Here is a 16,532-nt window from a genome sequence, read left to right on the forward strand (position 1 = left end):
GCCTGCCGATTCAGCTGCAGGCGTCAGGGCTGGGGTGTGACAGTGCTCATGCCACAGAAAGGATTTTCTCTGAATCCTAAGGCTATTCCAGTGTTCCAACACAAAGTAGGGTGGGTCCTTGGCTGTGTTTGAAAGCAGAGTGATTCCAGAAGTTGCCACTCTGAACCCAGGCTGGTCCAAGAGGCTAAAATGGACCCCAAAGAGATTATAAGCTCAAAGGCTATTTCCTTACAAAACATAGCATTTCAGCCCAGTTCCCATGGAGTCTGGACTGGAATGGATTAAAGCCTTGGGAGTGGCCAAAAGCCAGACTGCATTTCAATGGCTTCAGGGGTATAATTTAGTCTTAGAATGGGCACTTCTTGAAGCACCACTGGTTTATTTAGAAAGACTTGGCATTCCCTACTCAGCCTGGCTCGTGGCTAAGCGCTGCAGATTCACAGGTGTGTTTCGATGCCTCAAATTCACAAAGTCTTCCACCAGTGTGATGCTGATGTGAGAAGCCTCTCAGACATTCTATCAAATGGTGATACAAGTTCGTTTCTAGAGGGTGCTCACTATTTGCTAAGCGCGATGCTGCCTGAGACGTAGAGTCTCTATACATCTTGACTCCTGTGTTTCTCACAGCAGTACTAGGAGGTAGGTGCGATTCTTATCTCCACTTGGGAGATGAGGAAGCTGAGGCTTATTTAGGCAAAGTAACTGGCCTCATGTTAATGGTTAAGCTGGGTTTTGCGCCCAGGCCCAGCAAACTTTAAAACGTCAGCTCTTAGCCATTGGGCTTAGGTGACGCTACCACTTCTGTCCACCCTGGAGAGAGGGAGTATGCAGGTGGGCATGGAGAAGCAGGCACACACGGAGCCTCTCCTGGACCAAGCAGGGCAGAGGGTCCCCCTGGAAGGCTCCCTTGCCGTTCACTCATGTCATAAAGGCCCTGAGAAGAGGTGATGCGTGTTGAATGTATCCTGAGGCATGGTACTCTGATCTGTCCTTCCAGCTTCCCTGGGAGCTCCTGGACGGAAGTTGAGAGAGGAAAGTAGTGGTTAGGAGCCTGGGCTCTGGAGCTGGACCCCTGGGTTTGAATTTACCAACCTGTGACCCAGAAACGCTCATGTTCTCAGCTCTAAGTGACAACAGTACCCACCTCATGAGTTTGTCGCTAGTTAATACAGGGAACACACGTAGACCTGGTGCTTGACACACAGTAAATCTTCAATAAATACTGCTGTTTGTGTTACTACACGAAGCACATGAGGTTCCATGTTCACTGAGTTACTCATATAGCCTCCAAGCCTCACCTATCATTTCTTTTTTTTAATTGAAGTCTAGTTGATTTACAATGCTGTGTTGTTTCAGGTGTACAGTTATACGTATATATATTCTTTTACAGATTCTTTTCCATTATGGTTTATTACAAGATATTGAATATAGTTCCCTGTGCTACTCAGCAGGTCCTTGTCGTTTATCTATTTTATATATAGTAGTGTGTATCTGTTAATCCCAAATTCCTAATTCCTCCCCTTCCCCTTTGGTAACCAAGTTTGTTCTCTATGTCTGTGAGTCTGTTTCTGTTTTGTAAATAAGTTCATTTGTACCATTTTTTTAGATTCCACATATAAGTGACATCATATGATATTTGTCTTTCTCTGTCTGACTTACTTCACTTAGTGTAATAATCTCTAGGTCCATCCATATTGCTGCAAATGGCATTATTTCATTCTTTTTTTGGCTGACTAATATTCCATTGTGTATATACCACATCTTCTTTATCCATTCATCTGTCAGTGGGCATTTAGGTGCTCCCATGTCTGGGCTATTGTAAATAATGCTGCAATTAACACTGGGGTGCATGTATCTTTTCGAATTAGCCTTTTCTCTGGATACATATCATTTCTTCACGTGACAGGGCTAGGACTAAAACCTAGGTCTCCTGCTGGCTTAAACTTTTTGGTGTCAGGATACCTCTTAGGTATTTAATTCTGTTCTCTGAATATCCAGCATCTTTGGGAATGAAGAAGGCAGTTGCATTAAATTTGAAGGAGGCCTTTATAATTCCAGTGTAGACTGGTATTCCTCTCTCTTTGCAGAAGTAAGTGATGATGGAAAGAAGCCAACAAGGTTGTATTGACATGACTCTCAATATGATGAGTTAAATACCTAAGACTGTATCTCAAGTAATACCGGAACTTTCTTTATTCTCTCTTTGATACTTTCTACTAGAATGTAGTTACTGAGAGTCATAAAATCAGACCAGTTTCCTCAGGAGGCTAGGACATGATATATAGTTATGAGCACCCTACACAATATAATTCTACTCATGGAGACATTGTACTGATGCAAAGTACATAAATAGATCAGTTCTGGTCATGGTAGGGGATTAACAGTCTTAGGTTCTCGGTATCTCTCTTCACTCACCTACCTCTAGTCTTTTCCTGACTTGTGTCTTTCTTCCCTTGATTTCCACAGATGTGTGGATCTTCCCTCTAGGGTCCTCCTAGTCTTCTCTTGGTCCAAGCTTAGCTTTATTTGCACCTCCCTAGGTACCTAAGGGGGTGATAGATCTTATCTTGTTACCCAGCATCTGTTTCTGGCTCATTCTGTATCATTGCTGTATAATTATAATTGCTTATTTAATCATCTCTTCTTTCCCACTACGCTCTAGATCTGTGAAGGCAGAGACGTTTCCTGTCGTGTTCATCATTGAATGTCCAGATCCCAGTGGAGAGTCTGGCACATAGTAGTTGCTCAATAAATATTTTTGAATGAATGCAAGAATGCATTTTTGGTCTGTTTCACTGACTCCAAACAGTAAATCTGTACTTGCTTCTGGCTTCAAAAACTCAGGACAAGTGCTACATTTTAGTCCCAAATCCAGGCTGGGATTTCTCCTTGAGATTCTTATAAATAACTCATTGAAAAGGAAAGAAAAATATCCTTGGCAGCCTCTGTATTATGCAAATAATAAGGTTTATGGAGCTTATTCTTGTGAGGACCATCAATATATGGTCTGTGACTTCACTCTGTAATGTAATTTGATAACGAGTTTTCTATAGGAGGAAAAACAGAACTCAGCTTAGGTATGCATTTCTCTGATGATCTGGCTTGGTCTGGGAGGAGATCTTTTCATATCTGGGAGAGTGGATAGTCAGCCGGTCCTGTAAATAATCTGCCTTAAGTGTTGTGTCTGTTCTCTGACTTTTGATGAATGTTTGTGAAAATAAATTCATGCTTAGTACCAAGAACATCGCTAGTCTCTTGTGAGTCGAATATAGATGTTTGGCTTATCGCAGTTAATCTTTCAAAGAAACCTATGCAGGAGATACTTTCCTACCTCAATTTTGAGAAGAAAGAAAGATAAGAAGAAGGCAGCTCAAGGTCGTACAATGAGTTAATTGTCCAGAAAGAATTCAAGCCCTTGGCTTGTAACTTCCAAGACTTTCCTCTTTATCAGTCTGCTTTCCTCACCAAATCCTTTTGGGGGTCCTGAAGGTGTGTCTTCTTTCTCCATCACCACGACCTATCTGTATACCTGATTATCTAACACAACTAGACATTGATGACTTGTGTACTGCTGCACAGACATGGGCTATGGGAACCTCTTGTTTCTCAAGGAGACAACAACCGTAACCAGAGCAAGAGTAATATTGAATGGTACCATATACTGGCACTCTTTTAAGTACCATGCACCTATTATCTCAATAAATCCTCCTAAACTGTTATAAGGTGGGTACTCTACGAGAGGCCTTTTGTGGATGTGTAAGTAGAGGCCCAGTGCAATTAAATACCTTTGCTGAAAGTCAGGTAAATTACCTGGCTGTAAAAAGGAGACATATGATGCAAAGGGAGATGTAAAAGAGTGTCAGAGGCTGTGACTGAATGATATGTCTGCCTCAGCCTCTCAGATGAACTTTCTGTTCGTCCAGTCCAAAGACAAAAGGTCCCAATGATAAAGCTCATTTTCAGGTATTTATTTGTTTGTTTGTTTGTAAAACTGACACAGGTGATCCTATCGGCCCAGAGCCACTAGCTCAGGTTCCTCTGGGACAGGTTCTTGGTCGTATAACTTGAATTCTAGATGACTCCCCTTGAATCCAAAAATATATATATGAAATTAGCAGGTTTACTGGCCCTGAACTGTATACTGGACCATTTTCTGACAGGTGTCACTCCAAAGATATCCCAGAAAATGGGAAGGTTGTACTTGGGGAAGGACAAGGTTGTAATTAGGTAGGGAGGGCCAGGAGGATACCACCCTACAAAATCCAGCCATGACCACTAGACCAGAGTCTCATCCTATGCGTATCTGTGTGGGAAATACAAAAGTGAATTGAAATATAGCATCAAAGGCCTTGTAAAGAAATCCATGTTTGCAATAATGATGTATTTTTCAGTTGTAAACTTATAAAGAACCTAGTATTATGCCTCACAGCGTGTCTATGCTGCATTTGTTGTCATTTGACTATTGCATTGCTTAACAATTCCACACAGCAGATAGTATTGATACTTTATATATGGGAATCCTGAGGCTCGGTGAGGTGTGAAATTTGCTCAAGGACGCATAGCTAGTGGGCAGTGGAAGTGGAATTTGTACCCAGTTCTGTCTGATACTAAAGTATCCTCACGTTGCTTCTCTTGCCCTACGTTACCTCTCAAATATAACTTGATATAATCATGGGATAGTGACAACAATGTGCAAATTTTAACATGGTGATTTCTGATTTACCATTATGCCAACCTTTCTATTGAACTTCTTTTTTCAACTCAACCACTTAACATTGTTAATATTTTCACTCAAAGGAAGTATGGCCATACTACCCTGAACACGGCCACAAGGGCTGTTGTTGTTTAAATACAAGCCAATGCTTCCCAGATTTTCTTGTTTTACCGTAAACAATCGTGTATATGCAAATATGACTGAATGTATTAGTATGTTTTCTGCCAAACCGTCGTTGCAAAAATCATCAATCATGATAGACGTCACCAGATACTATGTGATACTGATACCTTTAAATACTTTTTTAAACAAAATATTTAAAAATATGTATCTAAGACAAAACAAAGCAGACTATGTCTATGGAGAGAGCAGAAGAACCCCAGCCCCCCGTGATCTTCCACTGAGCACTTTGGCCAAGCTCCCCAGCAGTCTGCACAGAGATGCAAATGAATCCCAAGGGCCACCATTTTGGTAGCACTTAAGCATCGGACTGTTTTTCATGCCCAGCATGGGAGATGCATTATGTGTGCGTTATTTTTAGGATGCCGCTTTACGGCCATAGAGCTGTCAGACTGGATTAGGTAGCCTCGTTCCAGGAACGCTGTGTGTCAGGGCTGCTTGGATGACAAAGTGCAGGCCCCTCACCCACTTCCATTTAAATTCAGTGTCGATTCCAATGTGCTCACTGTTCTCTGACTTGTACTGCCTCGTCTCATCATAGAGCAGGAGAAATACAGTGGGTACTTTCCTCTCTCCTCTCAAGTCCATGCGAGCAGTGCTGTGAGCTGCACGCTGGTGGCATGGCTGCCAGAGCAGGGGAGTGGCAGCTGCACAATTCATGTTGTCCCAGGCTCTCAGGTAAGGACAGAGGCATTTTGCAGGGAGTTACGAGAATTACCCAGATGCCCTCACAACTTGGAAACACACTGACTTCAAAATCCTAGAAGTCCTGGACATGGGTGCAAACTTTCTTAAAATATTGACTCAGGAATATAGGAATCATGTCTTGTTTCTGAAAATTTGGATGGAGAGCACATTGTGTTCTTTATCAGAAAAGCCCTAAGGGTATCATTCTTTAGCGATCAAGTTGAGCTGGTCAACTAAATGCATTCATAAGTGAACAAAAGTTTACTGAGCGTGGGCTCCAAGCAGTGCTGGGCTTCACTCTTGTCTTGTTTGCTCACTACATACCTTCTTTGGTAAAGTGGGGGAACTGGGGAGTGGCCAAAAGCCAGACTGCATTTCAATGGCTTCAGGGGTATAACTGGACAGCTACGTATAAAAGAATGAAATTAGAACACTCCCTAACACCATACATGAAAATAAACTCAAAATGGATTAAAGACCTAAATGTAAGGCCAGACACTATAAAACTCTTAGAGGAAAACATAGGCAGAATACTCTTTGACATAAATCACAGTAAGATCTTTTCTGACCCACCTCCTAGGATAATGAAAATAAAAACAAAAATAAACAAATGGGACCTAATTAAACTTGAAAGCTTTTGCACAGCAAAGGAAACCATAAACGAGACAAAAGCACAGCCCTCAGAATGGGAGAAAATATTTGCAAATGAAGCAACTAACAAGGGATTAATCTCAAAAATATACAAACAGCTCATGCAGCTCAGTATCAAAAAGAACAAGCAACCCAATCAAAAAATGGGCAGAAGACCTAAATAGACATTTCTCCAAAGAAGACATACAGGTGGCCACGAGTCACATGAAAAGATGCTTGACATCACTAATTATTTGAGAAATGCAAATCAAAACTACAGTGAGATATCACCTCACACTGGTCAGAATGGCCATCATCAAAAAAATCTACAAACAATAAATGCTGGAGAGGCATTTATTGGAGAAAAGGGAACCCTCTTGCACTGTTGGTGGGAATGTAAATTGATACAGCCACTATGGGGAACAGTATGGAGGTTCCTTAAAAAACTAAAAATAGAATTACCATATGACCCAGCAATCCCACTACTGGGCATATACCCTGAGAAAACTATAATTCAAAAAGAGTCATGTACCCCAATGTTCACTGCAGCACTATTTCCAATAGCCAGGACATGGAAGCAACCTAAGTGTCCATCAACAGATGAATGGATAAAGAAGATGTGGCACATATATACAATGGAATATTACTCAGCCATAAAAAGAAATGAAATTGAGTTATTTGTAGTGAGGTGGATGGACCTATAGTCTGTCATACAGAGTGAAGTAAGTCAGAAAGATAGAAACAAATACCGTATGCTAAAACATATATATGGAATCTAAAACAGAAACAAAAAAAATGGTTCTGAAGAACCTAGGGGCAGGACAGGAATAAAGACACAGACGTAGAGAATGGACTTGAGGACACGGGGAGGGGGAAGGGTAAGCTGGGACGAAGTGAGAGAGTGGCATGGACATATATACACCACCAAATGTAAAAGAGATAGCTAGTGGGAAGCAGCTGCATAGCACAGGGAGATCAGCTCGGTGCTTTGTGACCACCTAGAGGGGTGGGATAGGGAGAGTGGGAGGGAGATGCAAGAGGGAGGGTATATGGGGATATATGTGTACGTATAGCTGATTCGCTTTGTTATACAGCAGAAACTAACACACCACTGTAAAGCAATTATACTCCAATAAAGATGTTTAAAAAAAAAAACAAAGACGGGTAGGGTAAAGACCTCCAGGAGATATGGTTAGGGAAGCCTGCAGGCACAGAGAGTGATGTGTGTGTATAGGGGGGTGGGTAGGGGGACTGCAGAAGGTTCTAGAAGCAGTTATGTCAGACTAGTTCTTCAAAGTCACTGTGGGTGGGTACAGAAGGGTGGAGAGAACCCATGTGTGAGAAGCTTGTGAAGGGAGTGTGTGCGTGGAAACTGCAAACCGTTCTGGAAAAAGGAGAATAGGGGCTGGCGGTGGAGAGTGGGTGGGTTTATGTTATGGAAGGACATGGACTTCATCCCGCAGATAATGGGAAATCATTGAAGGGTCTGAAGAAGAGAGGTGATGTGATGAGCTTTCGACCGTAGGAAGCTCACTCCAGTCAGGAATTCATGGCTTCTTCATCTACCTTAATCAGCATTAAATGGCCCAGGACCAGGTCCCCCTGATGTAACCAAGACTTTACTGGCAAAATGTTTGTGGAGTTTGGCAGTGACTCCGTCATCACGACCCTCTGAAGTCAAGGTCGGTTCCTGTTTTTCTAAAGGGAATATTGAGACAGGAAGTGTCTGGGAGCTCCCATTTTTATAGCGGAAGTCCAGGGCAGGCCTGGAAAGCAGAAGTTCCCATCCATTAGTCAAAGGTTCAGAACAAAGAAGGGCACTTTGTTTTTATTTATTTATTTTTAACATCTTTATTGGAGTATAATTGCTTTACAATGGTGTGTTAGTTTCTGCTTTATAACAAAGTGAATCAGCTATACATATACATATATCTCCATATCGCCTCCCTCTTGCATCTCCCCCCACCCTCCCTCCCACCCTTCTAGATGGTCACAAAGCACTGAGCTGACCTCCCTGTGCTATGCGGCTGCTTCCCACTAGCTAGCTATTTTACGTTTGATAGTGTATATATGTCCATGCCACTCTCTCACTTCGTCCCGGCTTACCCTTCCCCCTCCCCGTGTCCTCAAGTCCATTCTCTACATCTGCGTCTTTATTCCTGTCTTGCCCCTAGGTTCATTAGAACCTTTTCTTTTTAGATTTCATATATATGTGTTAGCATATAGTATTTGTTTTTCTCTTTCTGACTTATTTCACTCTGTATGACAGTCTCTAGGTCCATCCACCTCACTACAAATAACTCAATTTCGTTTCTTTTTATGGCTGAGTAATATTCCATTGTATATATGTGCCACATCTTCTCTATCCATTCCTCTGTGGATGGACACTTAGGTTGCTTGCATCTCCTGGCTATTGTAAATAGAGCTGCAGTGAACATTGTGGTACGTGTCTCTTTCTGAATTATGGTTTTCTCAGGGTATAAGCCCAGTAGAGGGATTGCTGGGTCGTATGTTTTTAAAGTAGAGCTGATGGTTTGGGTTGTTTCAAGCGTCTGTGGCAGAGGGAAGTCACAAGTGCTTCATGCTTAGCTAACGCTTGAGGAAACGTGGAGATTATTTTAACTCAGTCCAACCTCGAGAAAACCAGTTAGTGAAACAGTTAGGAAAGTAACTAAATACATTTCTATTTTTGTTGGAAGAACGGTTTTCTAAATCACCCAGAAATTGGATTCCTAAGACAAGCCCTTGTATCGAGGATTTGGTTGGCTGCATGGAAACTACACGTGTAAAATCTATGGAATTCTGCTTCTCTGCCACCTTCCCCTTTTAAAACCTAATAGAGGTTGATTCTTTCTAATATCTGACAGTGCCGTATTTTCAGCGTCTCTGGATCTCACACTTTTCACGCCTTGGGGAGCCCGTTGCCTCAGTCAGGGTGGCTGGAGGACTGGGCTTGAGTCCTGTGGAGACCAGAGATGCAGCGTCAAGTGTAGGATCAACACTCGTGACTTGGTTTCCCACCCACGCACTCAGCTCCTCTTCAGACATGGCTCTTCTCCTTGTTAATGGCCAGAGCTGCTCATTTCGCTGTGCTGGGGCCCGGCAGTTCTTCGTTGCTTGGCTTGGCTCTGAGAGCTCAGCCTTTATTTTAGTCCTTCCTTCACTTGGTCCCTTTAAAACGCTCTTCAACTGGCAGACACGCAACCTGATCGTCCTTACACGCGTGCTTGTCTGCTTCCACTAAACTCCCAGCTGTGGCCCAGGCCTTGCCTGGGACTGGGATTTTGCAGGGCCTCTGTTTCTGGTATGCCTCACTCTGAATTCTTTCTATCCCAAACACAGGAACCAAATGCGTCCAGATAGTGGGGGACAATGGTAAATATGTGCTTTGGGAATAAGTGAATTAACAATGTTTAAAAGCATCTTATCCTCCACATTTCCTCCCCGGCCAGACTGTCACAGAATCCTATTTCACCCTCCCTCACATTGACTGACTTGTCCACATTCGCCATCCCTAAACCAAGAGATCTTACCTGCTTTTTCCACTTTCAATCGCAAGAACCCTACTGTGAGAGGCACAGTAGAAAAATAGAGCAGATAGTACTTAAGGGATCATTAACAACCAGACACCTGCTACCTGCTCAGCGGAGGTGCGCCCGCATCAACACTTGCTTTTAGATTAGAGAGCCGCAGCATTCAAGTTTTCCTGCAATGCATTGGAAGTTGCAATGGAACATGACAATTTGTTTCCCATAACAAAGGTGAGCCTCACGGTTTGGCCGGTCTTTGTTTTCTTTAGAGGGTTTTGGAGTTATTTTTAATGAAGGTCTCTGAGCTGAACTGTCACTTTCTTTTTTGTCTTGTTCACGAGAAGCTTGGAACTTGGCCCATGTGATAAAATAGGCTTGTGATTTCAGAGCTCAGGATGTTTCTACTTGGTTTTGCCCAGTGATAGATGCAGACATTCACTGATAACTCCCCCTGTAGTTCAGCAAAACTGGTCACTGGTTCAAGGTGAAGGGCTCCTGATAAACCAGGGCAGAGGAGGTTGTGTAGAGCATTCATTCTTAGTGGATTTTCACATTTGTCTTCTCACAAGAATGTCTTCTTTGTGCTTTTGAATAAAGAACGACTTGGGAGAACATCAAAATTCAGGGGAGATATTCAGATTTTGGAAAAAATAAGTTTTACTGGCAAGTCTCAGTGTTTTAAAAGACAGTTATATAACCGTTAATTCACATGAACACCCACATTTCTTTTAAAAGCCCACTTCCTCCCCATTCTGACAGGTAGAATTTTCTCTCTTCACCGTTAAGATTTCTCTAGAGAGCCCAGTACTGCCTCATTCTGACAAATCCAAATGTGAAGAGATGAATGCCCTTCATCTCTGAAACACTTCAGGTAAGTTGCTTTAACCTGTTTTCTGCTTTCAAAGGGTATTTTTCTGTCATTCCTTCAGATCTATCAAGGTTCATTTAATTCTGTTATCAGCCGTATTTTATACAAAGTGGAATACACCTCACAGTCGTTGCTCACAGCTCTGAGCTCTGGAACCAGCCTGGGCAACGTGTACAAATACTCTGCAAGACCTGCTGGCTGGAAGGAAGGGCATCCAGCCTGGCTCAGCCTGAGAACTGCCTCTTACCCTGCTCTCTGGAAGCCCCTTTCCCTGCGGTGACTGACGCCAGGCATGGCAGGACAGAACGTGTTTCTGTGGCAGTCAGAATATTTTGCTGAGGGGAGATGCATGTGGAGGAAAACAGAGGATGTTAACTGAAAACCAATTATTCCTATCCGTTGAAAGCTCCCTGTGGCAGTTTGAGAACCATTTAATAGAAAATGTGTCATTCAAAAAAAATTTTAAGACTTAAAGGAGAGAAATGGTAAATGAAAGACAATAAACCCATACACTAGATTAGGGATTGATTCACTACAGTCTGTGGGTTTTGTGTGGTCCCTGAGCTACCAATGGCTTCCACAATTTTAAATGGTTGAAAAAATATCCAAATAACAATAATACTACTATGACACTTGAAAATTACAAAAAATGTAAATTCCAGGGTGTGTAATACAGTTTTATTGGAACATAGTCACCACCATTTGTTTATATTTTGTTTTGACTGCTTTTGTATCACAGTGGGGTTGAGTACTTGCTAGTTGACATTGTATGGCCCTCAAAGCCTGAAATACTCACCGTCTGCCCTTGACCAAGTTTGCTGACCACTGGGCTACATTATTGTATCACAGTTAAAGTGACTGTTTAAGAATATTTAAGTGTAAGAGAAATGTTTGCAATGTAACATTTAGTGAAACAATTATGATAAACTCTATACATAAGGTGATTCCAAATAGTTTATTTTCCCTTGTGTCATTTTTGCCTCTTTTCCCTGCTGGAAATGTCAACTCTATGAAAGCCAAAAATGCCACAGAACAACAAACAACTGAAAACCTGGCATGTATGTCTGTATGCTTTAGGCCTAGAATAGTGCTTGAGACATAGTAGATGTTCAATAAACAAATAAGGGCTAGAAGGCTGATGAATTATGTGATTGTATAATGCAAGCATATAAAAATAGTCATAGCAAAACCTTTCCAGGATATGCATATATGTTAGGCTGAGGCTGAGAACTTTAAACGTATGATCCTGTTTAACAGAGTTTGTTTTGGAAGGTACAGTATTGCCCACACTTTACAGAGGATGAAAGTGAGGTTTGAAAAGGTTATATAACTTGTCCAATGTTACAAAGCTAAGAAGTAGTAGGATCAGAATTCAAAACGTCTGTTGGGTTCTAGAGTCTGAACTCTAACTGTAAGCTCTACTCCTTAAATTTCTAAAAACAATTTACTTTTTCATGTGTGAAAGAAAGGGATGGGAAAATACCAGATGTAAATATACAAATAACAGAACCGGTTACTAGGGTAGGAGATTGTAGATGATTGCTGTTTCCTAGGCTAGACAGTTTTTTATGTTTGTTTATTTGTTTTTTGTATTGAAGTAGAGCGGATTACAATATTTTATTAGTTTCAGGTACAACATAGTGATTCAATATTTCTGTAGTTTTACATTCCATTTAAAGTTATTAAAAATCACAGATATATTTTCCTGTACTGTATATCTTTGTTGTTTATTTGTTTTATACACAGTAGTTTGTGACTCTTAATCCTATAGCCTGTATCTCACCGCTCCCCACTTCCCTCTCCCCACTGGTAACCACTAGTTTTTTTTACCTGTATCTGTGAATCTGTTTCTGTTCTGTTATATACATTAGTTTGTTTTATATTTTTAGATTCCACATATAAGTGATGTAACATAGAATATTTGTCTTTCTCTGTCTGCCTTATTTCACTAAGCATCATACTCTCTAGGTCCATCCGTGTTGTTGCAAATGGCAAAATCTCCTTCTTTTTTATGGCTGAGTAATATTCCATTGTGTACATATACCACATCTTCTTTAACCATTCATCTGTTGATGAACACATAGGTTGCTTCCATATCTTGCCTATTGTAAATAGTGCTACAATGAACATTGGGGTGCATGTATCTTTTAGAATTAGTGTTTTTGTTTTCTTTGGAATATACCCAGAAGTGGAGTTGCTGGGTCATATAGTAGCTCTGTTTTTAGCTTTTTAAGGAAACTCCATACTGTTCTCCATAGTGGCTGCACCGATTTACAGTCCCTCCAACTGTGGAGGAGGGCTCCCTTTTCTCTACATCCTCACCAACATTTGTTATTTGTAGTCTTTTTGATGTTGGCCATTCTGACAGGTGTGAGTTGATATCTCACTGTGGTTTGATTTGCATTTCTCTGAAAATTAGCAAGGTTGAGCATCATTTCATGACCTGTTGGCTGTGTGTAAGTCTTCTTTTGAAAAATGTCTATTCAGGTCTTCTGCTCATTTTTTAAGTGATCTTTGTGTTTTTTTTGATATTGAGTTGTATGAGCTATTTATATATGTTGGATATTTACCCCTTGTCAAACATATAATTGGCAAGTATTTTCTTCCATGTAGTAGGTTGTCTTTCCATTTACTTTATGGTTTCCTTTGCTGTGTAAAATCTTTCAAGTTTAATTAGGTCCCATTTGTTTATTTTTGCTTTTATTTCTTTTGCCTTAGAAGACAGATTTAAAAAATATTGCTACAATTTATGTCAAAGAGTGTTCTGCCTGCGTTCTCTTCTAGGAGTTTTATGGTTTCAGGTCTTACATTTAGGTCTTTAATGCATTTTGAGTTTATTTTTGTACATGATGTAAGGAAATGTCTAATCTCATTCTTTTACATGTAGCTGTCTAGTTTTCCCAGCACCAGTTATTGAAGAGACTGTCTTTTCTCCATTGTATTTTCTTGCCTCCTTTGCTGTAGATTAATTGACCAAAGGTGTGTGGGTTTATTTCTGGGCTCTCTATTCTGTTCCCATTGATATATGTGTCTGTTTTTGTGCCAGTACCATGCTGTTTTGATTATTGTAGCTTTGCAGTATTGTCTGAAGTCAGGGGTCGTGATTCCTTCAGCTCCCTTCTTTTTTTCTCAGGATTGCTTTGGCAATTTGGGGTCTTTTGTGGTTTCATATAAATTTTAGGATTATTTGTTCTAGTTTGGTGAAAAGTGTCATGGGTATTTTGATAGAGATTGCATTAACTCTGTAGATGACTTTGGGTAGTATGGCCATTTTAACAATATTAATTCTTCCAATCCAAGAACATGGGATATCTTTCCATTTCTTTGTATAATTTCCAAAGTCCTTCATCAATGTCTTATAGTTTTCAGCAAATATCTTTTACCTCCTTTGTTAAGTTTATTCCTAGATATTTTATTCTTTTTTATATGATTGTAAATGTGATTGTTTCCTTAATTTCTCTTTCTGAGAGTTCATTTTCAGTGTATAGAAAAGCAACAGATATCTGTATATTAATCTTATATCCTGCAACTTTACTGAATTCATTTTTAGTTCCAATAGTTTTTTTGGTGGAGACTTTAGTGTTTCCTATATATAGTATCATGTCATCTTTTAGCTATACATTTTAATGTTATATTTCCTAAAATGAGTAGATTTACTCTTAATTACTTTTAAAATATGAAACAAATGTTTCTAAAGGGAAGGAAAAACAGCACAGAAGTTAACTGTTTCAATTGTTTATGTGCATAATTTCCTCATTTCTCTGAGGGCCTTGTGTACTGAGGAAACTGGCGCTTTGTCTGTCTTGTGTATTGATTTGTGTTGTTGAATTTCAGTGTTTTTCAACTCCCTTTGAATACTTCCCAGCCCTGAGAATGCGAAGTGCTAGCTGTGTATCAGTTTGTTCCAAAGACACTGAGTGATAGAGCCTCTTGGTGTTGATATTTAGAAGTCTGAAGTGCCCACATCTTTGAAAGCTGTGTTGTGTCTCTTACATGTATTTGGTTACACTGGTTTATGTGTGTCTCCCACTACATGATGGCCTGTTTTTACCTAGAATTTATTATTATTATTTTTTAAATTGGCATAGTATTTGGAGCATATACATTTAACATTATATTTATCTAATACCTAAGAAGATAATTGGGTCCCAGCAGCCCCAAATCATTTAGTACAGTAAAAGGAAACAAAAAGGAGAGAGATAACGATTAAGTTCTTTATATATGGTTCATGTTTCTTTGTCTATTTTTCTTTCAATTGTACATCAGTGACCGTGGCCTATTTTCCACAATCTAAACGACTTGCTACTGGCCCTGGCCTAAATTTCAAGGCTAAAAAGAGAAAGATTTTTCTTTTGAACAAAACTGGAATGTAGGTGATTAGAATGAGTAAGTGAATGCTATTAATATTATTAAGGTCATTGTAACACCACATTCAGGAGTGGTTAGAGGAGTGACTGTCCTTGCATTAAAGACCAGAGATTAGAGCTCTACATGAAGGCAAATAAGCAAGGTGGGAAAATAAAAGTCTTTAACAAAAAACAGTTATAGATTGAGAATCTCTCAGGTCATTTGAAAGAGCTTTAAAAATCCCTGTGGTGTGTCTTGACATTCCAGCCATAGTTTCAGAGGATTCGAATGCCCAGGCCTGTTAAGAATGAGTTAAATGGGATTTTTCAGACCTTTGTGACTTAGTCATTTTTTTTTTTTCCCCAAGAGATCATTCTGATTTTTAAGTTACGAGCAAAGCTGCTCTTCATCATCTTTCAGTGACTTGATTTGACAGACATGGGAGCTTGAGAGGGAAGCTTTGGCTTTAAGCTTACAGTGTCATCGAATGTACAGTTCACCAAGGAAATTTCTACACTATCAAGAATGAGACAAAAACGTTCGAGTGACAGATTTTTTTTGAAAAAATATTCTATGCACAGGAAGTTGAAGAAATGACATTTGCTTAAATACACTTTGTGAGGTTTTATGTGAATAAATGACCCATTACCAGAAGTGCTGTTGTTTCTATCAGAAAAACAAACAAACAAAAAAACCCTCTTGCTTCCTTTTTCTTTCTTTGGAGATTATAGTGACTGGTGCGAAACATACAATTTCACTTTTAAATTTGCAACTTCTAAAAATTCTTTTTCTTCCTGACATCATAATATGGCCTCAGAAAATCAGACTGTTGTTATTACAAATAGAGAGCCACTCCACTCAGACACTGAATAGATCATTATAAATGTCTGGATTCTTTCCTTTTTCATGGTGGCTGCTTTTAGATGTGGAATAAAACCACATTAACCAGAGGACGTAGTTATTGGTGGTTAGTGGCCTGTTCCTGCCACATCTATAAAGTATCTTGTTTAAAAAAAACTTTTCTTTCCTTGTCTAACAATAACTTTCCATCTTATAAGACTGCTATCAGGAAGCATCACTGAGGTATAAAAATAGTAAATATTCAGAAGGGAAAGTGATCATAAATGTCATCTAATCAAACTCTCACATGTGACAGATGAGAGTGTGAAGCTGTGAAAGACTGAATGACATCCAAGAGGACACGCTGAGTCAGTAACATTCTAAAAGTGTTTTTTGTGTGTGTTTTTGGATTCTATAGATGGCCGCCCATGTCCTTTCATTCTCTGGGACTCATCCTTATCTCCAACGAGTAATGAGACCCACTCTTCTGTTAAGCTCACCTGGGGAACTTATCAGCAGTTGCTGAAACAGAAGTGCTGGCAGAATGGCCGCGTACCCAAACCTGAATGGGGCTGTACTGAAATACATCACCACGAATGGTCCAAGATGGCTCTCTTTGATTTCTTGTTACAGGTAAGTTCAATCAAGTAAGTGGTTATCTGAGACTGATGCAGAGTTACAGAAGTCTGCCACTAAGGAATTTCCTGTACCTTGGGGTTTTATGAAGCCAGAGTTT

General features: G+C 40.1%; 1 protein-coding gene across 3 annotated transcripts in view; it reads left to right on the top strand.

Moving 5' to 3' along the window:
* The window catches only part of GASK1B (golgi associated kinase 1B), a 40,573-nt gene that overhangs the window by 3,253 nt on the left and 20,788 nt on the right, over window positions 1-16,532 (top strand). For all 3 annotated transcript variants that reach the window (XM_067737087.1, XM_067737086.1, XM_067737084.1), the window contains exon 3: window positions 16,215-16,429. In XM_067737087.1, coding sequence (XP_067593188.1) covers window positions 16,215-16,429 — 215 coding nt within the window. The remainder of the gene's footprint in view (window positions 1-16,214; window positions 16,430-16,532) is intronic.

This window comes from Pseudorca crassidens, chromosome 4 (assembly GCF_039906515.1).
Source record: "Pseudorca crassidens isolate mPseCra1 chromosome 4, mPseCra1.hap1, whole genome shotgun sequence".
In the NCBI taxonomy this organism is placed as follows: domain Eukaryota; kingdom Metazoa; phylum Chordata; class Mammalia; order Artiodactyla; family Delphinidae; genus Pseudorca; species Pseudorca crassidens.